At 67.4% G+C, this 24,125-nt stretch overlaps 6 protein-coding genes across 7 annotated transcripts; 3 read left to right on the plus strand and 3 right to left on the minus strand.

Moving 5' to 3' along the window:
* Positions 1 to 2,968: 2,968 nt before the first annotated feature.
* On the plus strand, positions 2,969 to 6,587 carry SFTPB (surfactant protein B). The gene is made up of 8 exons (XM_069801364.1): positions 2,969 to 3,131; positions 3,596 to 3,720; positions 4,059 to 4,127; positions 4,207 to 4,332; positions 4,971 to 5,075; positions 5,397 to 5,720; positions 6,296 to 6,403; positions 6,513 to 6,587. Exons 1-8 carry the CDS (start codon positions 3,077 to 3,079, stop codon positions 6,546 to 6,548), a joined length of 948 nt encoding a protein of 315 aa, XP_069657465.1. The 5' UTR covers positions 2,969 to 3,076; the 3' UTR covers positions 6,549 to 6,587.
* Positions 6,588 to 6,796: 209 nt separating this feature from the next.
* Positions 6,797 to 11,098, minus strand: USP39 (ubiquitin specific peptidase 39). Its single transcript, XM_069801226.1, has 12 exons — positions 10,576 to 11,098; positions 10,195 to 10,264; positions 9,977 to 10,071; positions 9,245 to 9,381; positions 9,008 to 9,160; positions 8,676 to 8,901; positions 8,514 to 8,591; positions 8,353 to 8,420; positions 7,936 to 8,267; positions 7,283 to 7,418; positions 7,105 to 7,191; positions 6,797 to 6,999 (listed from the first exon to the last, which is right to left on the minus strand). Exons 1-12 carry the CDS (start codon positions 11,081 to 11,083, stop codon positions 6,952 to 6,954), a joined length of 1,938 nt encoding a protein of 645 aa, XP_069657327.1. The 5' UTR covers positions 11,084 to 11,098; the 3' UTR covers positions 6,797 to 6,951.
* A 47-nt stretch (positions 11,099 to 11,145) lies between these two features.
* C13H2orf68 (chromosome 13 C2orf68 homolog) lies at positions 11,146 to 12,667 on the plus strand. Its single transcript, XM_069801228.1, has 4 exons — positions 11,146 to 11,371; positions 11,503 to 11,618; positions 12,045 to 12,166; positions 12,444 to 12,667. The coding sequence occupies exons 1-4, from the start codon at positions 11,277 to 11,279 to the stop codon at positions 12,564 to 12,566; spliced, it is 456 nt and encodes a 151-aa protein (XP_069657329.1). The 5' UTR covers positions 11,146 to 11,276; the 3' UTR covers positions 12,567 to 12,667.
* A 367-nt stretch (positions 12,668 to 13,034) lies between these two features.
* On the minus strand, positions 13,035 to 15,560 carry LOC138688750 (vesicle-associated membrane protein 5-like). Of its 2 annotated transcripts, XM_069801231.1 has the most exons (3): positions 15,418 to 15,560; positions 14,175 to 14,306; positions 13,035 to 13,775 (listed from the first exon to the last, which is right to left on the minus strand). In XM_069801231.1, exons 1-3 carry the CDS (start codon positions 15,418 to 15,420, stop codon positions 13,569 to 13,571), a joined length of 342 nt encoding a protein of 113 aa, XP_069657332.1. In that variant the 5' UTR covers positions 15,421 to 15,560; the 3' UTR covers positions 13,035 to 13,568. The 2 variants fall into 2 exon arrangements, with proteins under 2 accessions (XP_069657332.1, XP_069657331.1); XM_069801230.1 differs by lacking the exon at positions 15,418 to 15,560 and having other exon boundaries at positions 14,175 to 14,545.
* Positions 15,561 to 16,069: 509 nt separating this feature from the next.
* Positions 16,070 to 18,571, minus strand: VAMP8 (vesicle associated membrane protein 8). The gene is made up of 3 exons (XM_069801233.1): positions 18,434 to 18,571; positions 16,830 to 17,018; positions 16,070 to 16,300 (listed from the first exon to the last, which is right to left on the minus strand). The coding sequence occupies exons 2-3, from the start codon at positions 16,995 to 16,997 to the stop codon at positions 16,157 to 16,159; spliced, it is 312 nt and encodes a 103-aa protein (XP_069657334.1). The 5' UTR covers positions 16,998 to 17,018; positions 18,434 to 18,571; the 3' UTR covers positions 16,070 to 16,156.
* Positions 18,572 to 18,736: 165 nt separating this feature from the next.
* On the plus strand, positions 18,737 to 24,066 carry GGCX (gamma-glutamyl carboxylase). The gene is made up of 15 exons (XM_069801229.1): positions 18,737 to 18,784; positions 18,879 to 19,112; positions 19,739 to 19,897; positions 20,315 to 20,480; positions 20,921 to 20,999; positions 21,101 to 21,207; positions 21,310 to 21,473; positions 21,675 to 21,934; positions 22,443 to 22,574; positions 22,659 to 22,810; positions 22,888 to 23,057; positions 23,152 to 23,282; positions 23,366 to 23,513; positions 23,597 to 23,792; positions 23,877 to 24,066. The coding sequence occupies exons 1-15, from the start codon at positions 18,766 to 18,768 to the stop codon at positions 24,031 to 24,033; spliced, it is 2,274 nt and encodes a 757-aa protein (XP_069657330.1). The 5' UTR covers positions 18,737 to 18,765; the 3' UTR covers positions 24,034 to 24,066.
* The last annotated feature ends 59 nt before the right edge of the window (positions 24,067 to 24,125 follow it).

A 24,125-nucleotide genomic window follows, 5' to 3' on the forward strand; every position in this document is an offset into this window, starting at 1 on the left:
ATAGAGAGGGGACAGAGGGGACATGGAGGGATGGGGACATAGGGGCACATGGGGAAGGGGGGGCAGGAGGATGGGGACATGGAGGGTTGGGGACAAAGGGGGGACAAGGACATGAGGGGTGACGGGGATGTGAGGACATGGGGCAGATGGGGACCAGGGTGATGGGGACGTGGGAGGGACAGGGAAAATGGGGACATGGGGGCGATGGGGACATGGGGGGGACAGGGACAACAGGGACATGGGGGCGATGGGAGACATGGGGGGGACAGGGACAACAGGGACATGGCGATGGGGACATGGGGGCGATGGGGACATGGGAGGGGGGCAGGGACATGGGGGCAATGGGGACATGGGGGCGATGGGGACATGGGAGGGGGACAGGGACAACAGGGACATGGGGGCGATGGGGACATGGGGGGACAGGGACAACGGGGACATGAAGGCGATGGGGACATGGGGGGACAGGGACAACGGGGACATGGGGGTACAGGAGGGTGAGGGGCACTGGGGGGACAGGGACATGGGGGGACAAGGACAGGAGGGGACATGGAGGCTGGGGGGGGGCATGGGGACGTGTCCCCTGATGTGACACTGCTCAGCCCTGCTGCTGGTGGGAGCCGAGGGGCCCCTCCCGGGCACCCTACTGGTGCGTGCTGGGGGGCCCTGGCCGGGCACCCTGGGGGGCCAGCATCCCCCCCCCGACCCTGAGGACGAGGATGGGCTCCAGCTGAGTGACGATGACATCATGGTGAGGGGACACGGTGGGGGGGACAGGGTTGCAAGGGGGGGGGCACCCGTGGGGGCAGGGGGGCACCCGTGGGGGACCAGGCAGGCCCTGGGAGGGCACCCATGAGGGCACTGGGGTGGCACCGGGCGGGCACTGGTGGCACTGGGCTGGCACTGGGTGCTGAGATGATGTGGGTGTGCAGAGCGGGGAGGGGCTGCCCTCCAGCATCGTGCGCTGCGCCCTCTGCAAGCGGGTGGTGAAGGCGCTCCGGAACGTTGTGGTCGACCCCAATGACAAGGTGAGACTTGGGGGGGGGACACACAATGACACACGTGGTGCCCTCGTGCCAGATGCTGCCCTCGTGCAAAGCCCCCCCCGTGTGCGACGTGCCCCCGTGCAAGGCCATGGCCCTGTGCAAGGCATTGCCCCCCCACCCGTGGTGCCCCCCATGAGATGCCCCTCGTGCAATGCCCCCGTGTGAGGTGATCCCCCCTGTGCAATGCACTTGTGTGCAAGGCGATGCCCCCCATGCAAGACCCCTGTGTACAGTGATGCAAGACCCTCGTGCAAGGCCCTTGTGCAAGGTGCTACCCTCCTTGTGCGATGCCCTCGTGCAAGGCGATACCCCCCATGCAATGCCCCCGTGCAAGACCCCTGTGTGCAGTGACGCCCCTCATGCAAGACCCTTGCGCAAGACCCTCCCCGCCCCATGCAATGCCCTCGTGCAAGGCGATGCCCCCCCCCCCCGTGCAAGACCCTCGTGCGCTGACGTGTGCGGCAGGCGGGGGTGGCGCGCGTCACCCACCGCGTGTGCGGGCGGCTGCCGGTGGGGGCCGGGCTGTGCCGCCGCCTCCTTCACCACGCCTTGGCACCCATCGAGGCGGCTCTGAAGCATCACGAGAGCCCGACCCACCTCTGCACCAACCTGCACTGGTGCTCCCGGCAACCCTGAGGCGGGTGAGTCGTGCGTGTCCCGTGTCCCCCCCCCAGGGGACCCAGGCGTCCCGGCCGCTCCCGGCCCACGAGGGCTCTCGAGCAGAGGGCAGGGACGCGGCGCTTCAAAGCCCTGACGGGAAAGCAGGGCCGGGGGGGTTGGAGGGGGGTGGCGCACCCATGGGTGCTGTCGCAGCGGGTGGGAGCGGAATGGGGGGGGCATGGGAATGTGGGGGTGTGGGAATGTGGGGTGCGGGGACATGGGGACAAGGGGGAGACGTCGGGATGTGGGGACATGGGGGTCTGGGAGGGACAGGGGGGTAAGGAGGCATGGGAGGACATGGGGACATGGGAGTATGGGGTGACGTGGGGACAAGGGGGAGACATGGGGGTCATGGGGACATGGGGGGACAGGGGGACAAGGGGGTATGGGGGGATGTGGGGTGGACATGGGGGTATTGGGGGACGTGGGGACATGGGGGTATGGGGGGATGTGGGGGGGACAGGGGGGTAAGGGGGCATGGGAGGACATGGGGGTATCAGGGGACATGGGGACAAGGGGAGACATGGGGGTCGTGGGGACATGGGGGTTTGGGGGGATGCAGTGACAAGGGGAGGATATGGGATATGGGGGGACATGGAGGTATGCATGGACATGGGGGTTTGGGGGGACATGGGGGCACATGGGGGTATGGGGACATAGGAGGACATGGGGATGTGGGGGTACGGGGGGATGCGGGGATGGGGGGGACATGGGGGTATGGGGACATGGGAGGACATGGGGATGTGGGGGGGGACATGGGGGTATGCATGGACATGGGGGTTTGGGGGGATGTGGGGGGACACGGTGGTATGGGGACACAGGGGACGTGGGGGCACGTGGAAACATGGGGGGACATGGGGGTTTGGGGACATGGGGACATTGGTGTATGGGGACATGGGGGGACGTGAGGGGACGAGGACATGGGAACATGGGGGTGTAAGAACATGGGGACATGGGGAGACATGGGGGCTTGGGGACATGCTGCCACCTCTCCCACCCCAGGCACCAGCCGGCTCCGAAGGCACCTGATGTCACCAACGTCGTCCCCCCCCGTCGTCGTCCCCCACAGGCCACCCCGTCCCTCCCAGCTCAATAAAGTCTTTGTCACCGCAGGAGCAGCACTGTGTCTGTCCCCCGACACCATAGGCACCGGGGTGGGATGGGGACACGGTGACCCTGATGGGGACATGGCCATGGGGGACACGGGGCTGTGGGGACGCCAGCAGGGCCACGGGGGGGACACACAGGGTGGCAGCCCCCAGGTGTCCCCGTGGCCGTGGCGCACGTGTCCCCGTGGTGCTGGCACAGACCCAGCGGCCACCTCCCGCTGGGGCTATAAGAGGCCGGCAGGGTTTGGCCCTGCCAGCACCGCCATGGCACCATCACCCGTGCTGGCACTCCTCCTCACCCTGCTCTGTGCCACCCCAGGTAGGGAACCCCGCAACCCCAGCCTGGGTACCCCCCCAAAACTGCGTGCCCCCCTCCAAAGCTGGGTGCCCCCTAAAGCTGGGTGTGTGTCCCCAGAACTGGGCGCACCATATAGAGCTGGGTCATCCCCCTCCCTACAGCTGGGTGCATCCTAAAAGCTGGGTGCCCCCCCAAAACTGGCTCGTCCCTCCCCAAGCTGGGTGCACGCTCCCCATGGGCCCTATGGTGAAGGGAGGGGGGGAGACTCACACTGAGAGTGAAGGACCCAGACATCTAGGTCCACTCTTGAGGGTGGGGGGGGGCTTGGGGCAGCGGGGGGGGGATGTCCCAGACACCCGGGTCCCCTCTTGGGGTCTTGGGTTGGGATGGGACAGCAGGGGGGGAGCATTGAGGTGGGAGTTCCCAGACACCTGGGTCCCCTGCGAGGCCGGGGTGGGGATGCCGGGTGCTGACGGTGGCCGCAGGGCTGGGGGTGCCGGGAGGGCATTGTGGGGTGCCCCCCTCCGCCTGGTGCCAGAGCTGGGAGACGGCGCTGCGCTGCGGGGCCCTGGAGCACTGTGCCCGCCACGCCTGGGCACCCCCAGCCACGGTGAGAGCCCCCTGCCCCACAAACCCCCAAAGGACCCCCGCCCTTTGGCCCCATACTCCCCCCACGTGTCCCAGTACACCCATGCCCCCACGGCCCATGCCCCCCCATATCCCCATACACACCTCTGTCCCCCATGTCCCCATGCCACATGTCCCCATTCCCCCATGTCCCCAAACCCCCACATCCCCATTCCCCCACGCCATACGTTCCCATGCCATATCTCCCTACGTCCCCAAGCTCATTTCCCCACATCCCACACCCCACGCCATACATCCCCACATCAGACGTCCCTGCATCCCCATGTCTCACATCCCCGTGCCCGGTGCCACCTCTCGCAGGACGTGTGCGCCGACTGCCAGCAGATTGTCACCCTACTCACCCGCATGGCGAACGAGTCGGCCACCAAGGTGCCTGTGGGGATGGGGGGTGGGCATGGGGTGGCCACCGTGGGTGCTGCCACAGGTGCTATGGTGGCCGTGGGCGCAGGCAGCCGTGGAGGGGTTCCTGCGGCGGGAGTGCGCGGCACTGCCGGTGCCCAGCATGGTGCCACCCTGCCAGAACCTGGTGCATGAGTACTTCAGCCTCCTCCTCATCGACCTCGAGGGGCACCTTGTGAGTGGGCACCCATGGGTGCTGTGGCAGATGGATGGGGATGGCACAGGGTGCTGGGGGGATCGGGGACACCACATCAGCTGAGGACACCTCAGGGTGCTGGGGGGATCAGGGACACCTTGGTGGTGCTGGGGGGGGATTGGGGACATCATGACATCTGGGGAGACCTTGGGGTGCTGGGACGCCATGCCAACTGGGGACACCTCAGGGTGCTGGGGGTATCGGGGACACCTCAGTGGTGCTGGGGGGAGTGGGGACACCATGACATCTGGGGACACCTTGGGGTGCTGGGACGCCATGCCAACTGGGGACACCTCAGGGTGCTGGGGGTATCGGGGACACCTCAGGGGTGCTGGGGGGAGTGGGGACACCATGCCAACTGGGGACACCTCGGGGTGCTGGGACGCCATGCCAACTGGGGACACCTCAGGGTGCTGGGGGGATTGGGGACACCATGCCAACTGGGGTACCAGGGGGTGCCATCTGGGGTTTGGGACACCGTGACATCTGGGTCACCTCGGGGTGCTTGGGGCCACTGTCCATCCGGGGACACCTACGGGTGCTGGGGGCACTGTGCCATCCTGGTCACCTCAGGGTGCGGGGTGCCCCACGCTGGGTGCCCTCACCCTGCCCCCCAGAAGCCTTCAGCCATCTGCGCCCACCTGGAGCTGTGCCCGGGAGAGCCGGGGGGTGCCCCAGCCATGCCCCCGCTTGGGGCGCTCAGCACCCGCCTGCAGGTACAGGTCCTCAGGGCTGGGGGCGGTGGGTGCCCGGGGGCACCAGCACAGGCATGGGCATCTCCGTGGGCATAATTATGGGAATCTATGGGGGCATCTACATAGGCTTCTACAGGGGCACGCCCACGGGTATTCACATGGGCATCATTAAGGGCCTCTACGCGCCATGAACACGGGCAGCCCTGGGGCCATCGCTGTGGGCACCTACACGGGCATAAGCACGGCCACGGCTGGGAACCTATAGGTCTCTCTGTGGGTGCAAGCATGGCTACAGCCCCACCATTAGTCTCCAGAGTGAATACCTGTCCCCAGGTCGCCGCCAGCAAGGCCCTGCCCATACCGCTGCCGCTGTGCTGGCTGTGCCGCACCTTCCTGGCCCGCGCCGAGGCTGCCATCCCCAAGGAGGCGGTGGCGGAGGCGGCAACAAAGCTATGCCGGGTGCTGCCGGTGGTGGTGGTGGGCGCGTGCCAGTGCCTGGTGCAGCGGTACGGGGTGCTGCTGGTGGAGGGGGTGCTGGGGCGCCTGGCCCCCCGCCTGCTCTGTCGCCTGCTCCTCACCTGCGGCCCCGAGGATGGTTACGCCCCTTTGTCACCTCCCCGGCAGACCCTCGGGGCTGCCGCGGCCTCGCCAGCTGCTTGTGCCGGCACCGAGGTGAGTGGGGTGACCGGGTGGCCGTGGTGGCACTGGGTGGCGAGGGTGGGGGTGGCACCGCTAGATGAGCTGCTGGGGACGTGCCTGCGGGGGGGGGCGGGTGGTGGCATGGTCCCTGGGGACATGACAGGGCACCCAAGGGTGTCACAGCCCTGAGGGTTGTGCTCCAGGGTGTCACAGACACAAGGGGACATGCCAGGGACCCAAAGGGTGTCACAGCCCCCGGGGACAAGTCCTGGGGTGTCACAGCCCCTGGGGACACCCTCCAAGGTGTCACAGCCCCGAGGGATATGTCCCAGGGTGTCACAGCCCCATGGGACACAGCAAGGTCCCCAAAAGGCGTCACACCCCCAGAAAACATGCCAGGGTCCCCAAGGGTGTCACAGCCCCCAGGGGACACGCTCAGGGGTGCCACCAGGTACAGGACCCCCCCCAAGGTGGGGCACTGAGAGTGCCACAGCCCCAAGGGACGCACTGAGGACCTCACAGCCCTGGGGAGGGGGTTCCCGGGGGTGTCCCCACCCTGGAGGGGGGTACCAGGGCACCCCTCTGACACCTGTGTCCCCACCCTGCAGGACCTGGGACCGGGCCACCCCCTCCCCGCGCTGTCCCCAAACCCAGGACCCTGTGCCCTGGGCCCAACCTACTGGTGCTCCAGCCCCAAGGCCGCCCGCCGCTGCCAGGTGAGTTGGGGACAAGGGCGGGGGGATGACGACGACAACAAAGGGGACAAAGATGGGGGGCCTGGCGCCCGCCTTGCCCCCCAACTCACCCCGCTCTGCTCTCCCCCAGGCCCTGCAGCACTGCCAGGAGCATGTCTGGGTGTAGAAGTGGGGGGGCACAAGGAGCCCCCCTGCCCCGTGTCTCAGTCCCAACCCCCAAATAAAGCTTGGATACTGCCCTGCCTCAGCGTCCTCAATTTTTCGGGGTGTTTTGGGGTGCAGCGGGGGCCCTGTGACAGGGTGCGGGGGCCGGAGGGGGGGCAGCTTTCTCAGAAAGCAGGCAGGTTTTCACACCTCCCAGAAGCTGTGAAAACCACGACGCCCCCTGCACCCAAAAGAAGAGCAAAGGCGGAAAACGGTTACAAAAATACATAGGGTGGCCTTTAACTGGGGGCAAGGAGGGCTGTGGGTGCCTCCAGGGGGGCTATGGGTGCTCTTAGGGGGGCTGTGGGTGCCCCTGAGGGGGGAACAGGCACGCCCAGGGGAGGTTGTGGATGTCCCTGAGGGGCTCAGGCGCCTTGTTGGTTCGTCTCGTCCTCCTCGCGCCGCTTCCAGATCTGCGGCAGAGCGGGGAAGAGGGGGTCAAGGTGGGGCAAGGAGACAATTTGGGGGGGTGACAAGCGTCCCCCGGGACCCCCCCCTTGCTCACCAAAGCCCCTCACCTGGATGTACGCCTCTGAGAGGGTGATCATCTGTGGCAAGATGTCGGTCACCTGCAGGTCCTGCAGCTCGTACCACTTCCCGGTGCCCTGTGAGGGGATGGGAGGGGACAGAGGTGACACCGCGGGGGGGTCACCACAATTGTCACACCCCCCCCCACCAGGGACAAGGGACACTCACGTGGTGCAGCACGTGGATGCGGTAAGAGCCCTCGGAGGGTTTCCCATCGTGCACGATGTTGGCAATGAGGTCGTAGGTAGTGTTGGTGTGTGCTGCCTGCACCTCCTCCGACAGGTACTCCCGCAGGTCCACGTTCCTGTGGGACACCCCCGGAGCACCCAACACCCCTCAACTGGGCATCACTAGCGCCCAAACCCCAGAGGAACCCCTACACCACCCACAACCCCCCCCCCCAGATGCTTCCAGACCCCCATGGATGCCTGCAAACCCCTCCTGGATGCTTCCAAACCCCTCCAGATGCCTCCAAAACCCTCCTAGGTGCTTACAACTCTCCCCCAAATACTAAGCCCCCCTAGATGCTCACTAACCCCTCCTAGATGCTTACAACCCCCCCCAGAAACTTACTAACCCCCCCAGAAACTTACTACCCCCCCCCGATGCTTACTACCCCCCCCCGATGCTTACTACCCCCTCCCCCAGATGCTTACTAATGCTTACTAACCCCTCTTAGATGCTTACTAATTCCCTCTAGATGCTTACTAATCCCTTCTAGGTGCTTACACCCCCCCCAGATGCTTTCAAGCCCCCAATGGGGCACAGGGAAAGGGAGACAGCGACCCCAAGCACCCACCCAAGGGGTCTTCACCACTCACGTGATGGGGAAGTTGACGATGGTGGGGTTTTTCTCCACGAAGAAGTTGTTCTTGGTGAAGCGCTTGATGCAGAAGATTAGGTAGGGAGGCAGCTTGGTGAGCTGGAAGCGCTTGAGAAAGTTCTCCTTGTAGGTCTTGTACTCCTTCTCGGTGGCGCCATTGAATTTGGCCAAGATGCTGAAGAGGGGGACCTGGGGGATGATGAGCTGCTCCTTCTCGTCCTTGTAGAGTGGGGCGGTGGGAAGGTCCAACGTCAGGTACATAAAGGTGGATTCCACCATCATCTCCTGGTACTCGGTATTCTGCAGGAGCTGTGCCTTCTCCTCGGCTGGCTGTGGGACATGGGGCTCAGAGGGGGGGACTTGCAGACCCCCATGGGGCCAAGAAACCCCCCGCTTTGCCCCTCCATGTACTCACCAGATCCGGGTGAGGCAGTTTTTTGGTGAAGATGCGCATGGAGCCCTGGAAGACGTCGGTGACGATGGCTGCGGGGACAGAAGGATGTTGCAGGGGGGCACCAGGAGTGACGAGCATCACCCGAGGGGGTGTCCCAAGGGCCTTCATTGCCCTCCGCTCACTTTTCTTCTTCTTCTTTGTGCCGCCCAGGGCCGAGTGCAGCGCGTTCAGGAACCAGGAGAGGAAGTCCACCCCATCCCCTACAAACCAGAGAGTAAATCAGAACCAGGGTCGGGGGGGGGGGTGGATCCAGCATCCCCCCACCATCCCACCCTGTTCCTCACCTTGCTTGGTGATCTGGAAGTTCTTCTTGCTGCAGAGGACCACGGCCTGCAGCATCTCGTGGGGTGAGACATGCGCTTTGAAGTTCCGGGGGTTCCACAGCTTCCGCATCAGCTCCCCGAAGCGCTGCACCAGCAGGAACATGATGTCGCCGGGCGGGCGCTGGATGCTTTTGTAGTTCTCCTCTTCCAAAAAATAATTCCTCAATGGCGGGACATTGGATAAAGCCTGAGGAAGAGGAGTCGGGAAACATCCCTGCCAGCCCCAGGAGTGGGGTTTGGGGGTTTTTCACCCCAAAAATGAACCCTGGAGCCCCCCCAAACCCCGGCGATACCTGGAGAACAGCATTGGCGTAGTCGTTGGCTTTGATGTTGTTGAGCCCCACGATGCCGGGCAGGTACGTGGTGCCGTCGTACGCACGGGAGAGCTTGGCCTGCTTGTCCAGGTTGGTGATCTGCTGCGCAGTGAAGGTGGGCTTCAGCACGTACTGCAGGAGAGAAACAGGGTCAGAAAACTGGGGGGGACACGAAGCTGAACCCCCCCCAGGGCAGCTCAGAACCCCCTGCCGCACTGTGATGTCCTCCAGCGAGGAGTCGATGATCTCGTAGTTATCGGGGAGGCAGTAAAACTTGAGGGTGTGGAGGTTGAGGAAGACGTGGTGGCTGAACTGGACGCTGTGGATGTAGGCGTGAGACTTCAGCCCGCGGCCTGTGAGGGAGAGGAGGGGGTCAGGGCAGGAGGGTGGGGGCTTTGGGGGGGCCTGAGGGGGAGATGGTGAGGTCAGGGGGCGCCTTGAATCCCCAGAGAGGAGAGAGGGGGAATGGAAAACCAGGAGAAGGTGGAGATGGGACAGAAGCCATTCCCCACCTGCATCTGGAGACTGTTTCTGCCCCCCCCAAGCGTCCCCATGCCCCCCCCAGGCAGTACCCTGGTCCCTGGGTGCCCCCATGCCCCCCCTCGGCAGCACCCCCGCACCTCGGTGTCCTCTGTGCCTCCCCCCAGTCCGGGGATGTCCCCTCTGTCGTGTCCCCCCCCCAGCACCCTGGCCCCTGGGTGTGTCCCCCAGCAGCACCCCAGGCCCTGGGTATCCTTCATGTCCCCCCCCTCACAGCACCCTGGCCCCTGGGTTTCCCTTGTGTCCCCCCCCAGCAGCACCCCAACCCCTGAGCATCCCCCACGCCCTTCCCAGCAGCATCCTGGCCCCTGGGTGTCCCCATGTCCCCCCTGACAGCACCCTGGTCCCCAGGCAGACCCCGTGTGTCCCCCAAGCAGCATCCTGATCCCCGGGAGAGGGGGGGCTCACCCTGAAAGTACTTCCCACAGACGAGGCAGGCGTAGACGTTGATGTGGGACAGCGAGATGGAGCAGAGCTTCTCAAAATCAAAATCCAGGACGCTCCTGGGACAGGGGTAGAGCTGCAAGTGGGACCCACAGGGACAGGGGGACGCCCAGGACTCAGGGGGCAGCCCCCAGGGGAACCCCCAAAAAGCCTCGACCTGATCCCCACCCCCCCCAACTCACTTGTTGATGGTGTCCAGGTAGGGGCAGTGCCGGCTGCGCTGGTCCTCGGGGTCGAAACGGCCGTAGCGCACTGCGGGGGGGGGGGGGGGAGAAGGGGGGGTGGTTAGCAAAGGGGGGCTCACTAATGAAGGGGGGCTCGTTAGTGCCAGGGTGACGCCTCTCATCAGAGATGGAGCAAATGTCCCCCCACCCCGAAAAGCCCCCCTGGGGCTGAGCCCCGCTTCCCCTCCGCTGCCTGCCTCCCCGCTCCTCGCACCTGAGCCCGGGACCCCTAGGATTAGCCCCGGTGTCCCCCCGTACACCCCGGTGTGTGTCCCCCCTCTCCCCACACCCCCCCCCCCCCCCCGGTGTCACCCCCCCTCCCGCTCTCCCGGTCCCCACCGGTGGGCTCGGGCTCCGGATCGGAGTCACCATCAGGCTCACGCTCACGCTTGACCCGCACGGGGCCGGCGGGGGTAGCGGAGCCCCCCCAGGACCCGGTGCCCGGTTCCCGCTTGATACGGGCGGGATCCACCGGCAGCGGGAGGGCCAGGCCCGGCTCCGCCGTCTCCCGCCGCCCACGGTCCCGCTCCGCCTCCCGCCGCCCCCGGGACCGCTCCGCCTCCCCTTCCCGGCGGCTCCGCGACGAGCCCCGCGATGAGGAGGAGGAGGAGGAGGAGGAGGAGGAACCGCCGCCGCCCGGGCCCCGCGGGGGCGCCCGGGCCTCCCGCTCCCGCTTCCCGCGGCTCGACATCCCGCCCACTGCGCAGGCGCGGAGGCGGCAGGGCGCAGGCGCGGAGGCGGCAGGGGCGGGGCCGGACCGCGCGTCAGTCCCGACTGCACATGCGCAGAAGGCGCGACCGCAGCCAACCGGCGGGGCGGCCGCCACCGCTTCCTCGATACTACGCATGTGCGGGGCCGCCCGGGCGGGCAACGCCTCTCCTGCGCCTGCGCAGTGTGACGCGCCCCTCCTCCCTTCAGTGGCGCATGCGCGCCGGGCCTGCGGCGGCCGGCGGGGCTTTTAAAGGGACCGCGTCCCGTTACCGGCAGGGCAGCCCCGCCCGCGGTCTCCCCCTGCAGGCCGGCCCCGGTGGCGGCGGCTGATGGAGGCGGCCGCGGGCTGGCGCTGCCGGCCGGGTGGGCGGCTCGACATGAGCCACGGCTTCGTGCGGCACATCCGCCGCAACCAGATCGCCAGGTACCGCCACCGGCGGGGCCCTGAACCGGCCCGGGGCCTCCCGGGGACCCCCCAGCGCGGCCCCGCGACCCCCTGTGACATCCTTGCCGTGTCCCCCCCGGTAACCTCCCCGGTGTCCCCCCGGTCCGCAGGGACGCCTACGAGCGGGCGGTGCGGCAGGCGCGGGGGCGGGCGCGGGGTCGGCTCACCACGACCCCCCCCCGGCCCCGCCGCCCCGACCAGCAGGTGTACCGGCCCCGCCGGCCCGGTGAGCGGAGGGAGGGGGGGCACCCAAGGGAGGAATGGGGGGCACACAAGGGGGGGTGGGGGGCACCCAAGAGGTGTTTTGGGGGGGGACACAAACTGGGGGGGGACACACCTCAGGGTGGGCTGGGACGTGAGGGGGCACCCAGGGGTGGGGGGAGGGTAATGGGGCACCCCTGGGGGGGGGTTAGGGCATGGGGGGGGACACCCAAGGGTGGGCTGGGGCGTGGAGGGGGTCATCTAAGGGAGCGATGGGGCTGGGGGGGCACCCAGGGGTGGGCTGGGGCATGGGGGAGGGTCACCTAAGGGAGCGATGGGAATGGGGGGGGGACCCGTGAGATGGTTTGGCGGGGACGAACACCCAAGGGTGGGCCAGAGCGTAGCGGGGTGGGGGGGCACTGGCCACCCCCTGAGGGTGCAGGCACCGCAGGGGGTCCCGGGGGAGACGCCAGCCCGGGGCCCCCCTCCCCCACGGACACCCGTGGGCCCCGTCTCTTCTGCCTGGAGTACGAGGGGGACGACGGCCGCGTCACCACCGTCATCGTGCACCAGGTGGGGACCCCGGTGTCCAGGACCCGTGCCCCCCCCCTCCCCGGGGGGGCACCCATGGGTGCAGGGAGGGGGGGCCGAGGGAGCAAGGAGGGGGGGCTGCCGCATGCAGGGGGGTGTTGGGGCACCCATGGGTGCTGTGGGGCGCGGCGGGTGCCTGGTGGGTGCTGGCTCTCCTGGGATGAAGTGGGTGGGTGCGTGGGGGGGGGGGGGGTGAGGGTGCTGCCGTGGGGCAACGGGGGTGCTGCCATGGGGCACGGCAGGTGACAGGGTGCCGCAGGGGGACAGCGCGGAGGAGGTGACGCGACGGGTGTGTGCCCGGAGCCCGCTGGAACCCGCCCTGCGCCGAGCCCTCTGCCAGCGGGTGCAGGATGAGCTCAGCAAGCGCCGAGGGACAGGGTGACGCTGCTGACCCCCCCACGCACCCCCCCCAGGGGGATGCTGCTGTCCCCCCAGGGGATGGGTGCCAGCCGCTGCTTGCTGTCAATAAAGGTGCTGCGAGGCTCCGGTGTCTGGCTCCGCTTGGGGAAACTGAGGCACAGGGGAGGGACCCAGATATGCGGGGGGGGGGGGGGCTTTTGGGGATCCCAGCGTGTCACCGTATCCTGTTCCCCGCTGTCATCCCCCTCAGCATCCCCTGCCGTGGGTGCCAGGATACCCCCCATCCTCTCCCCTCCCCAGGTTCTCCCCCCCGCCCAGGTGCCATCATGTCCCCAGGGTCCCCTCCCAGGTCCCCCCACCTCGGTGGCAGGGCCACAGCACCCTCCTGTCCATCTGTCCCCCCTCACCCCAGGCTGGTGGCACCTGGGGACAAGACTGGGTGTCCCCAGAGCTGGTCCCGCTGGTTTGTTATTGTCGGGTCTCCTCAGAGTGGGTTGTGCTGGTTTATTGCGGTAGGGTCTCCCCAGATCAGGTCCCTTTGTTATTGTAGGGTCTCCCGGGAACAAGGCACGGTGGTTTGTTATTGTAGGGTCTCCCTGAATTCGATCCCACAGGGGCTGTTATTGCAGGGTCACCTTGGAGCAAGGCACGGTGGTTTGTTATTGTAGGGTCTCTGCGGAGAGGGTCCTGCCAGTTTGTTACTGTAGGGTCTCCCCAAAACAGATCGCGCTGGTTTGTTATTGTAGTATATCCCCAAAACAGAGCCTGCTGCTTTGTTATTGTAGGGTCTCCCCGGAGAGGGTCCGGTGCATTTGTCATTGTAGGGTCTCCCCAAAGCAGATCCTGGTGCTTATTTATTGTGGGGGTCTCCCTGGGATGGGTCCTGCTGCTCTGTTATTGTTGGGTCTCCTCAAAGCTGCTCCCGCTGGTTTGTTATTGTAGGGTCTCCCCAAAACAGATCACGCTGGTTTGTTATTGTAGGGTCTCCCCCAAGTCCTGGCAGGCTCCCTGCGGTGCCGGGGGCTCAGTCCCCGCCGGGGGGGGTACCGGGGGGGACAGTGACAGTGATGATGACGGGGGGTGGCCGTGGCAGCCATAGTGCCAGGCCGAGGATAAGGAGGAGGAGGAGGAGGAGGAGGCCGGCGAGGCCGATGACCACCAGGCGCCAGCGCCGGTGTCCCCTGCGCTGCTGCCGCGCCACAGCCCGGGTGCTGCGGGTGAAGGTTTCGCCCTGTGGAGACAACGCCGTCGGGGGAGCATCTATAGGGTAACCGCCCCCCCCCAGGCCATATAGGCATATAGTGTTGGGGGGGGGCACTATAGGGCTGTATGTCCCTATAGTGTCCACCCCCAGGGCCATATATCCCTATAGCGTGTCCACCCCCAGGGCCATATATCCCTATAGCATGTGTCCCCTGGGGCTGTGTACCCCCATAGTGTCCCCTAAGGAGCCATCCTCCCCCCCCCCAGGGCTGTATGTCCCTATAGTGTCCCCTAAGGCTATATGTCCCTATAGCATATTCCCCCTGGGGCTATATGTCCCCATAGTGTGTGTGTCCCCAGGGCTCTATGTGCCTATAGTGTGTCCCCCCAGGGCTCCATGTCCCCATAGGTGCCCACGTGTGCCCACCATGGCGCGCAGCTCCTGGGCCCGGCTGTCAAGGTCGCTGAGGCGCCCGTCCCGCTCCAGCGCCCGGGCAAAATTCTGCTTCATCAGCTCCGTCACCTCCTCTGCCTCGCGCTGGCACCGCGCCAGCCCCTCCTGGGGACGGGGACACACACACGTGGGGGGACAGCGGCACCCCGGGGAAAGGGGACCATGGGAAGGGGACATGTGGGGTCTATGGGGGGACAAACGGACAAGGGCACTGCAGGGAAGGGGCACCATGGGGACATGGGGGGACAATGGGGACTTGGGGGACAATGGGGACACAGGGACCTTGGGCACAAAGGTACCCCAGGAAAGGGGCACCATGGGGACATAGGGGACCATGGGGACATAGGGGGACAATAGGGACATAGGAGACCTCAGGGAAGGGGCACCATGGGGACATAGGGGACAATGGGGACACAGGAGGACAGTGGGGACATGGGGGACAATGGGGACAATAGGGACATAGGAGGACAACAGGGACAATGGGGACCATGGGGACATGGGGGGACAACAGGGACACAGGGACGTTGGGCACAAAGGTATCCCAGGAAAGGGGCACCATGGGGACAACAGGGACATAGGGGACCATGGGGACAATGGGGACTTCAGGGAAGGGGCTCCATGGGGACAATGGGGACAAGGGTACCTCAGGGAAGGGGCACCATGGGGACAATGGGGACATAGGGGGATATAGGGGGACATGGCAACCATGGGGACAAAGGGGACACAGGAACCTTGGGCACAAAGGTACCCCAGGAAAGGGGCACCATGGGGACAACGGAGACATAGGGGACAGTGGGGTCCATGGGGACATAGGGGACCATGGGGACAAGAGTACCTCAGGGAAGGGGCACCACGGGGACAAGGGTGCTGTGGGGAGGGGACACGGGCGCCGCAGGAACGGGCGCACGGGGACAAGGAGACCACGGCCGTGGGGCAGACGGGGATCCTGGGGACAGGGCACGGGGGGGACAAGGGGGGGGGAATCCCGGCACCGGCGGGGGACAACGACACGCAAGGACACGGGGACACGGACATTCCCCCCCCCCCACCCGCCGGGGCTGTGTCCCTCCCGCCAGCAGGAAGAGCCCGGGGACACCGGGACCGGGGGGGGGGTCCCGTGTCTCCCGCCCCCCCCCCCCCGGTGCCGATCCCGGTCCCGGTCCACGCCCCCCTGGGAAGTGAAAGCGAAAGCGGCGGCAGAGACCCCGGTGCTCACCATGGTCCCGCGGGGCGGTGCCGGTACCGGGGGCGGTGCCCGGGGCGGGGGTGGGACCGCGACGGCCCGCCCCCCCCGGACCCCCCCCCCCGGTCCCCCGGGGCCACAGACCGGGACGGTGTGTGTGTCCCCTCCCCGGGCAACCCCCCGCCCCGCAGCCGCGGGTCCCCCAAAGACCCCCCCGGTCCCTACAGACCCCTCCCAGATGTGGGGGTGCCCCCCCCAGGGACCCCCGTGTCCCCAAGACTCCCCAGATGTGGGGGTGCCCCCCGCGGGACCCCCATGTCCCTACAGCCCTCCCCAGATGTGCGGGTGCCCCCCGCGGGACCCCAATGTCCCCAACCCACCCCCCAGACATGGGTCCCCCCAGGGACCCCCATGTCCCCCAAAGCCCCCAGCTGCAGGTCCCCCCCATACCTGGGTCCCTGGGGACCCCCATGTCCCCCCACACACACCCCCCAGGCCCCCCCAGGGTGGCAGTGCCACCACACAGTGTCCTTTGTCCCCTGGTGCTAGCTGCCCGCCTGGCACCGCTGCCCAGCCCCCACCCTGGCGCCGCCAGTCCCCACGCGTGTCCCCACGTGTCCCATGTCCCCACGCGTGACCCCACGTGTCCCCCATCCCGGCACACACACACACCCCCCCAGCCTCACACGGTTCTTGTCATCCCTGTATTCCCCGGGGGACATGGGGGTGGCCAGGGGGTCCCCCGCGGGTGGGGGGGGACACGGGGTCGGCTCTAGGTGGGGATGGTGCCGGTGGCCAGGAGGATGATGAGGATGAGGATGATGGCGCCCACCAGGCCAAGGATCACGAGCAGCTTCACGTTCTTCCACCAGTACCGGCGGGCCATCTTCTGGGACGTCGTCTTGAAGTGCTCCGACTGCGGGGACATTGGTTGGGGGAGGGGACACGGGGACAGTCCCTGCCACCCCGGAGGATGGCTCTGCCACCCTGGGGACCCCCCACTGCCACCCCGGGGACGCCCACTGTGACCCCAGGGACCCCACTGCCACCCTGGGGACGCCCACTACCACCTCGGGGACACCCCTTGCCACCCAATTGCCCTACACCCCCAGCCCCAGTGCCCAACTGGACCCAGTGCACCGGAGTCCCCTCGGGGACCCCGTGTGCCACAACCCTGTGTCGTTCCCCCCCGCCCAGGATCCCAGCACCAGCCTGAGGACCCAGTGCCACCCCAGGGGACCTGGTGCCCCCAATCCGGGACCCCCCTGGGGACACTGTGCCCACCCCAGCACCCCATGTCACCTTGGGGACCCCCTGCCACCCAGAGTGACTGACGCTGCACCCACCCAGGGATGCTGCACCCACCGGGGGATGCAGTGCCACCCTGGGGACCCCCTGCCCGCTCCAGGGACCCTCTGCCCACCCCGGGGACCCACTGCCCGTACTGTGGCCTCCAGGTCCTGGCTCTTGCTGTGGAGCTGCTCGAGGTTCTCGCCCCGCGCCAGGATCCGCTCCACGTTCTGGGTCATGATGGTTTTGACGCCTTCGACCTCCTGCTGCAGCGCCCGCACGCGCCCGCCACCCGTCACGTCGCCCGCCGTGCTGCCCGCCATGCTGCCCACACCGCTGTCCGCCTGGGACCACAGGGCAGGTGTTAGGGTGGGCACCCCAGCACCCCACAGGGTCCCTGACACCCTCCACAGCCCCACCTACGCCCCGGCACCCCCCCAAGCACCCCATATGTACCCTGGGTCTACCCCCAAGTGCCCCACATAGACCCCCAGCACTCTCCCAGCACCCTATATGTACCCTGGGCACCCCCCAAGCACCCCGTACACACCCCTGAGCTCCCCATACACACCCCAGACACCCCATATACACCCCATAGGCACCCCATGTACACCCTGGGCACCCCTCAAGCACCCCACAGGCACCCCATACACACCCCCAAGCACCCCATGGGCACCCTGGGCACTTCCTCCAACACCCTATATGCACCCCCTCAGCACCCCAAACATACCCCCAAGCACCCCATAGGTGTCCTGGGAACCCCGCAGGCACCCTGTATCCACCCAAGTACCCCACATGCCCCCCCATATCAACACCAAGCACCTGACAAGCACCCACAGGTACCCCCCATAGGCACTTCCCCAAGCACCCCATAGGCACCCCGAGCACCCCCTTGGCACCCCATATGTACCCTGGACCCCCCATATGCACCCTAAGCACCCTATATGCACCCTACATGCACCCCCATAGGCACCCTGGGCACCCCCATAGGCACCCCGAGCAGCCCATAGGTGCCCCATGTGCACCCTCAAGCACCCTATATGCACCCTGGTCACCCCTCAGCACCCTATATACACCCCCTGGGCCCCCCATATGTACCCAAGACCCCCCCATATGCCCCTGGAAGACCCCAAAGGCATGCCCCAAGCACCCTATAGGCACCCTGGGCACCCCATAGGCGCCCCATATCCACCCAAGCGCCCTATAGGCACCCCACAGGCACTTGCCCGAGCAGTGTATAGGCACCCTGGGCACCCCCTAAGCGCCCCATAGGCACACCATACGTACCCCAGACCCCCCCATAGGCACTCTGGGCACCCCCCAAGCACCCCCCAGGCACCCAATACGTACCCCAGACCCCCCCCCAGCATGCTGGGCACCCCATACGTACCCCAGACACCCCCCATATGCCTCCCAGAGACCCCAAAGACCCCCCAAGCACTTTATAGGCACCCTAGGCACCCCATAGGCACACTATACGTACCCCAGACCCTGCCATAGGCACCCTGGGCACCCCCCAAGCGCCCCATGGGCACCCTATACGTACCCCAGACCCCTTCCCATGTACCCCAGACCCCCCCCATGCCCCCCGGAGACCCCAAAGACACCCCCCAAGCACCCCTCAGGCCCCCCGGCCCCCCCATACGCCCCCCCGAGCGCCCCCCGGGCACCCTGGGTGTACCCCAGACCCCCCCACGGGCGCCCCAGGCAGTGCCCCGGGCAGTCCCCCGAGCCCCCCGCGGTCGCCCCCCGGCCCCACCGCGGCCGGCCCCGCTCGGCTCCGCTCCGCTCCTGCCCGCGGCGGCCACTGACCCCGCCCCGCCCCGCCGGGCCCTTCCGGGAGTCGGCGGCACCGGGAAGGGGCGGGGTCAGGGGGTCGCCACGGGGGGGGCGGGGGGTGATGGGGGGGTCAGGGGTCGCGGCGGGGTCGGGGGTGACGAGGTCAGGGGTCAGGAGGCGGTAGGGGCCGCGGGGGGGGGGGGGCAGGGGTGTGGCGCGCGCCTCGACACCCCCTCCCGCCCCCGGTGGCGGGGCGGAGCAGCCAATCGCTCCGCCCCGTGACGTGACTCGCGGGGGGGCGGGGCCGTAGCGATGGCGGCGGCGGCGGAAGGTACGGGACCGGGACCGGGACCGGGACCGGGGGTCGGGGGGGGGGGTCTCAGTGCCCTGTGACCCCTCACCTCTGACCCCCGACCCCGCTGCAGGCCCGGCGCGACGGAGGCGACCGGAGAGGGGGGAGGGGGCGGGGCGGCCCCCGGGCTCCCCCCAGCCCCCCGGCAGGGACCCCGGTGCCGGTGCCGGTGCCGGTGCCGGCGCCGGCCTGGCCCGGCGGCTCCTGGGCTTCGAACTGCGGGACCTGGCGCGGTGGCACCGCTTCGTCCGGCTGCTGCACCGGCCCACCGACCCCGCCGCGCTGGGGGCCTTCCGGGGGGTCTTCGGTGAGGGGGGGCACCGGGGGGGCTCGGGGGCACCCGGGAGTTTGGGGAGGACCCAGGGGTTTGGGGGGGATCCAGGGTTGGGGGTGGACCCAGAAGCTGGGGGGACACCCAGGGGTTTGGGGGGGATCCAGGGGTTTTGGGGCAATCCAGGAGCCTGGGGGGACCCGGGAGTTTAGGGGGGAATCCAGGAGTCTGGGGGGGACACCCAGGAGTTTGGGGAGATCCAGGGTTGGGGGGGGGACCCAGGGGTTTTGTGGTGATCCAGGAATTTGGGGGAGCCCAGGAGTTTGGGGGGCCCTGCGAGTTTAGGGGGGATCCAGGAGTCTGGGGGGGGAACCCAGGAGTTTGGGGGAACCCAGGGGTTTGGGGGGATCCAGGGTTTGGGGGGGAGCCCAAGAGTTGGGAGGGGGACCCAGGGGTTTGGGGGGGCCCTCAGGCATCGGGGGGGGGTCACCCAAGCACCCAGGGGTACCCCTGGCCTTGGAGCCTTGACACGTTACCACAGGAGCAAAGGTTCCAGCAGATGTTCGGGGGGGGGGTCAGTGTCCTCCCGGACACCCGGGTCCCCCTGCCGAGGGGCAGGGGGGTGTCCAGGTTGCTGACCGCCCCCCCCGGCCCCCCCACAGGGCTGCTGATGGCGCTGGACGTGCCCCAGGAGCGGGGACTGGGACACCTGGACCAGCGGTTCCTGGACGGGCTGGAGGTCTGCCGGTTCCCGCTGCTGCCCTTCCTGCAGCCCCTGCCCCTCGACTGGATGTACCTGCTCTACACCGTCATGTTCCTGGGTACAGGGGGGGACTGGGATGGGAACCGGGATGGACTGAGACAGGGACTGGGATGGGCAAAGGGACTGGGACGGGGACTGGGATGGGCAAAGGGACTGGGATAGGGACTGGGATGGACTGGGATGAGCACTGGGACTGGGATGGGCATGGGGACAGGGCCCAGGAGGGGAACCGGGGAAGGATGAGGACAGACCGGGAGTGGCACAAACAGGGTCTCTGGGACAAGTACCACACCAGCAACAGGGGACGGGCACCAAGATGGGCACTGGGGGGTGGCACTGGGACAGGGGACACGTCCCCACGATGGGACCAGGCACCAAGAGGAGCTGGGATGGGGTGTGGGGGCGGGCACCGGGAGGGGAACTGGGGATGGGGCTGGGGACAGTGTTGGGGACAGGAGGGCTGCGGTGCCCACAGGGGCGCTGGGCATCATGGTGGGGTGCTGCTACCGCCTGAGCTGCGTCGCCTTCCTGGGACCGTACTGGTACCTGCTGCTGCTGGACAAGACCTCCTGGAACAACCACTCCTACCTCTACGGGCTCCTGGCCTTCCAGCTGGCACTGCTGGGCGCCGACCGCTACGGGTGGGCACCCAGGGGTGCTACCGGGGTGGGGTGGGGGGGGGGGCATGGGGCAAGATGGGTTTCACTGGGGATCCTGGGTGGCACAGGGTGCTGCAAGGCACCGACGTCTGGTGGGTCCCCAGGGGGTGGCACAGACCTCGGTGTCCTTCACAGCACGGAGGTCCCCATAGGGTGGCACAGACCCCGGTGTCCCTACCAGCACCAGGGGTCCCCATGGGGTCCCGTGAACCCCCGTGGCAGCGGGGTCCCCACGGCGTTATGTCCCCAGGGAATGGTCCCGCTGTCCCCCACGGCACCAGTGTTTCCCTGTGGCTCTGGGTCCCCACGGGGCAGTGGCACGTGTTCTCCACGGCACCGGCAGCAGGGCTGATGGTGGCCCGGTCACCCCCTTTCTCCGGGGGTCCCCCCCGTGTCCCCACTACCGCCCCGTGTCCCCGCAGGTCCCTGGACGGGCTCCTCCGTCCCCAGAAGAGGAATGCCCACGTGCCGCTGTGGAACTACACCCTGCTGCGCGCCCAGGTGGGTGCCTGGACTCTGGGGTCCCCTGTCCCCTGCCCCGGATGCCTGGGTCCCCCCTCCAGGACCACCCCTCATCCCCCATCACCCCTTCCCCCCCCCAGATCTTCATCGTCTACTTCATCGCGGGGCTCAAGAAGCTGGATGCCGACTGGGTGGGTGGCTACTCCATGAGCTCCCTCGCCCGGCACTGGCTCTTCTCGCCCTTCAGGTGAGGATGAGGAGGGTGATGGGGACTTGACGGGGTGAGGAGGAGGAGGAGGAGGAGGGTGACGGGACAAGGATGAGGAGGGGTGACGGGTCCCACCCGCAGGCTGGTGCTGTCGGAGGAGATGACCAGCCTGCTGGTGGTGCACGGCGGGGGGCTGGTGCTTGACCTCTCCGCTGGCTTCCTCCTCTTCTTCGACGCCACCCGGCCCATCGCCCTCTTCTTCGTCACCTACTTCCACTGCATGAACTCCCAGCTCTTCAGCATTGGTGAGACACCGGGGTGGGGGGACACAGAGCACCCTCCCAACCCCTGGAGCACCCCCCCAGCCAGGGCAGGGACACCCGGGCACCCCCAAAACACCCTGAGCCTGGACAGGGCACCCAGACACCCTCCCCTCAGCCCTGGGGGACCCCAGCGTGCAGCTGGGGGGGGGTCCCTAAGCGGTGCTGCCCCCCGCCCTCCCCCAGGCATGTTCCCCTACACCATGCTGGCCAGCAGCGGGCTCTTCTGCCACCCGAGCTGGCCCCGACGTCTCTGCACCCGCTGCCCACCCTGGCTGCGGGGGGTGCTGCCCAGCACCCAGCCCCCCCGGCCCAGCCCCGACTGCCACTATGGGGGGCGGAGGGCACGGGGGGGCCTTCGGCCTCGCCAACATCTGGCTGCCGCCTTCACCCTCCTCTATGTGCTGGAGCAACTCTTCCTGCCCTACTCCCACTTCATCACCCAGGTGGGGGCATTGCTGGGGTCGGGGGGGGGGGGCAGAAGGGCACTGCCAGGGGCATTTGGGGGAGGTACTTCTGGAGATGGGGGGGTGGTTTTTTTGGACGTGGGGGGTATTTTGGGGCATGTGGGGGGCATTTGGGGGGACATGGGCTGGTGTTTTGGGGGGACACAGAGGGGGTGAAAGGACATTTGGGGCTGGGGGATACTGGGGGGGGTATAGGGGTGCATGGTGGTAAAGGGGAGGGGATGTTGGGGGACAAGGGGGCAGTGCTGGGGGGGCTTGGGGTGAAGGCAGTGCTGGGGTGGGGCATGTTAACATGGGAGGGGGGGACACGGGGTGGGTAAGGGGGTGTTATGGGGGGACACAGGGCTGAAGGGGGGACTGCTGGAGGGGGGGGGTGTCACCCAGGGGATGAAGGAGGGGGGATACAGAGCTCCCCTATCCCCTCCTGAGGGGTCACTGTGGGGTGGGGATGCTCCTGTCCCCTGGTGTTAACCCCCCCGCCCCCCAGGGCTACAACAACTGGACCAACGGCCTCTACGGTTACTCCTGGGACATGATGGTTCACTCCCGCTTCCACCAGCACGTCAAGATCACCTACCGGGACGGGCTCACCGGGGAGGTGGGCTACCTCAAACCGGGGGTGAGCAGGGACACTGGGGTGGGGGTGGGGGGACGGACAGTGGGGTGTTGGAGGGGTTCCCCATCGCCCACACAGCCAGGGTAGGTGTTCACACAGAGCCGGCGCTGGAAGGACCACGCAGACATGCTGAAGCAATACTCGACCTGCCTGAGCCACCTCCTGCCCCGCTACAACGTCTCCCAGCCCCAGATCTACTTCGACGTCTGGGTCTCCATCAACGACCGCTTCCAGCAGAGGTTTGGGGAGGGGGGCAAGACAAGACACAGACACACTGGGGGGGTGCGGGGGGGTGCTGACAGCCCGTTCCCCGCAGGCTGGTGGACCCACGGGTGGACCTGGTTCGGGCGCCGTGGTCCCCGTGGAGTCCCACGCCGTGGCTGCTGCCGCTGCTGCTGGAGCTGTCACCCTGGCGGGAGCGGCTGCAGGAGCTGGAGAGTCAGTTGGACGGACACACCGATGCCGTCTTCATCGCCGACTTCCCCGGTACAGGGTTTGGGGGCCGGAGCAGGGGCCCCTGGGTTTGGGGAGGCACCTTCAGGGGTGGACACCCACTTTTTTTTTTTTTCCCTCGCCCCAGGCTTACACCTGGAGAACTTTGTCAGCGAGGACCTGGGTAACACCAGCCTGCGGGTGCTGCAGGGAGAGGTGCTGGTGGAGCTGGTGGAGCAGCAGCAAAACCGCTCCCTGCTGGAGGGCGAGGGGATGCAGGTGAGGGCCTGGGCAGGGGGGAAGGAACGGGACATTGGGGGGGGTCCCGGGGGCCGCTGACAGCCCCCCCCATGTCCATCCAGCTGCCGGCAGGGCAGTACCACAAGGTGCACACGGTGTCACCGAAGCCGTCCTGCTACATGTACCTCTATGTTAACACCACGGCGCTGGCGCTGGAGAAGAACCTGACACGGCTGCAGGAGCTGCGGGAGCGGGTGCGCAACGGCACCGGTGAGCACCAGCGAGCACCAGCGGTGGGGGATCTTGGGGAGACCCCCCCCAATCCCCAGTTCACCCCCTTCTCATCCCTACAGAGACGGAGCCGCTGCCCCCCGAGCTGTGGCCCATCCTGGGGGAGCCACCGCCGGTGGGGACCACGGCTGACCCGGTGGTGATGGCGTTCCTGCGGCGGCAGCGGCGGCTGGAGGAACAGAACCGGCGGCGGGAGGCCAGCCTGGCCCAGCGCCTCCACCGCTTCCTCCACAAGAAATTCTACCTCTTCCGCCGCAGGTGAGCCCCAAAATCACCTTCCCCCCCCCTTAATTTTCCCTTCTCTTCTCCCCCCTGCCATTACTGACACACACCCCCCCCCAGCGCCCTGATGACCTGCATCTCCCTCCGGAACCTGGTGCTGGGCCGGCCGCCCCTGCAGCAGCTGGCGCAGGAGGTGGCCTTCGCCAACTGGCACGGCGAGGAAGAGGAGGCTCGGCCCGAGGGCGGCGGAGGGGGGCAGGGGGACCCCGAGCTCTGAGCACTGCAAATAAACTCAGTTTTTTTAAGCTCACAGCACTGCAAATAAACTCAGTTTTTTTAAGCTCACACCACCCCCCCTTCCCCAGTGCC

This window comes from Haliaeetus albicilla, chromosome 13, assembly GCF_947461875.1.
Source record: "Haliaeetus albicilla chromosome 13, bHalAlb1.1, whole genome shotgun sequence".
NCBI lineage: Eukaryota > Metazoa > Chordata > Aves > Accipitriformes > Accipitridae > Haliaeetus > Haliaeetus albicilla.

What these genes read in the sequence shown, in the direction of transcription:
- VAMP8 (XM_069801233.1), bottom strand. Translation starts at nt 16,997, where the DNA reads ATGGCGGGCAGCACGGCGGGCGACGTGACGGGTGGCGGGCGCGTGCGG. An exon ending in GCCAGGACCTGGAGGCCACA is followed by an intron (nt 16,301 to 16,829) that starts GTACGGGCAGTG and finishes ATGTCCCCGCAG; the next exon opens with TCGGAGCACTTCAAGACGAC.
- LOC138688750 (XM_069801230.1), bottom strand. Translation starts at nt 14,537, where the DNA reads ATGGTCCCCTATGTCCCCATGGTGCCCCTTTCCTGGGGTACCTTTGTG. An exon ending in CCCAGGAGCTGCGCGCCATG is followed by an intron (nt 13,776 to 14,174) that starts GTGGGCACACGT and finishes TTGTCTCCACAG; the next exon opens with GGCGAAACCTTCACCCGCAG.
- USP39 (XM_069801226.1), bottom strand. Translation starts at nt 11,083, where the DNA reads ATGCGTAGTATCGAGGAAGCGGTGGCGGCCGCCCCGCCGGTTGGCTGC. An exon ending in CTTCCAGATCACCAAGCAAG is followed by an intron (nt 8,592 to 8,675) that starts GTGAGGAACAGG and finishes TCTGGTTTGTAG; the next exon opens with GGGATGGGGTGGACTTCCTC. An exon ending in TCTCAGAGGCGTACATCCAG is followed by an intron (nt 7,000 to 7,104) that starts GTGAGGGGCTTT and finishes GCTCTGCCGCAG; the next exon opens with ATCTGGAAGCGGCGCGAGGA.
- C13H2orf68 (XM_069801228.1), top strand. Translation starts at nt 11,277, where the DNA reads ATGGAGGCGGCCGCGGGCTGGCGCTGCCGGCCGGGTGGGCGGCTCGAC. An exon ending in CGCCGCAACCAGATCGCCAG is followed by an intron (nt 11,372 to 11,502) that starts GTACCGCCACCG and finishes CCCGGTCCGCAG; the next exon opens with GGACGCCTACGAGCGGGCGG. An exon ending in GTACCGGCCCCGCCGGCCCG is followed by an intron (nt 11,619 to 12,044) that starts GTGAGCGGAGGG and finishes CAGGCACCGCAG; the next exon opens with GGGGTCCCGGGGGAGACGCC.
- GGCX (XM_069801229.1), top strand. An exon ending in CTACACCGTCATGTTCCTGG is followed by an intron (nt 19,898 to 20,314) that starts GTACAGGGGGGG and finishes CGGTGCCCACAG; the next exon opens with GGGCGCTGGGCATCATGGTG. An exon ending in GCGGGTGCGCAACGGCACCG is followed by an intron (nt 23,514 to 23,596) that starts GTGAGCACCAGC and finishes TCATCCCTACAG; the next exon opens with AGACGGAGCCGCTGCCCCCC.
- SFTPB (XM_069801364.1), top strand. Translation starts at nt 3,077, where the DNA reads ATGGCACCATCACCCGTGCTGGCACTCCTCCTCACCCTGCTCTGTGCC. An exon ending in CCTGCTCTGTGCCACCCCAG is followed by an intron (nt 3,132 to 3,595) that starts GTAGGGAACCCC and finishes CGGTGGCCGCAG; the next exon opens with GGCTGGGGGTGCCGGGAGGG. An exon ending in AGGCCGCCCGCCGCTGCCAG is followed by an intron (nt 6,404 to 6,512) that starts GTGAGTTGGGGA and finishes GCTCTCCCCCAG; the next exon opens with GCCCTGCAGCACTGCCAGGA.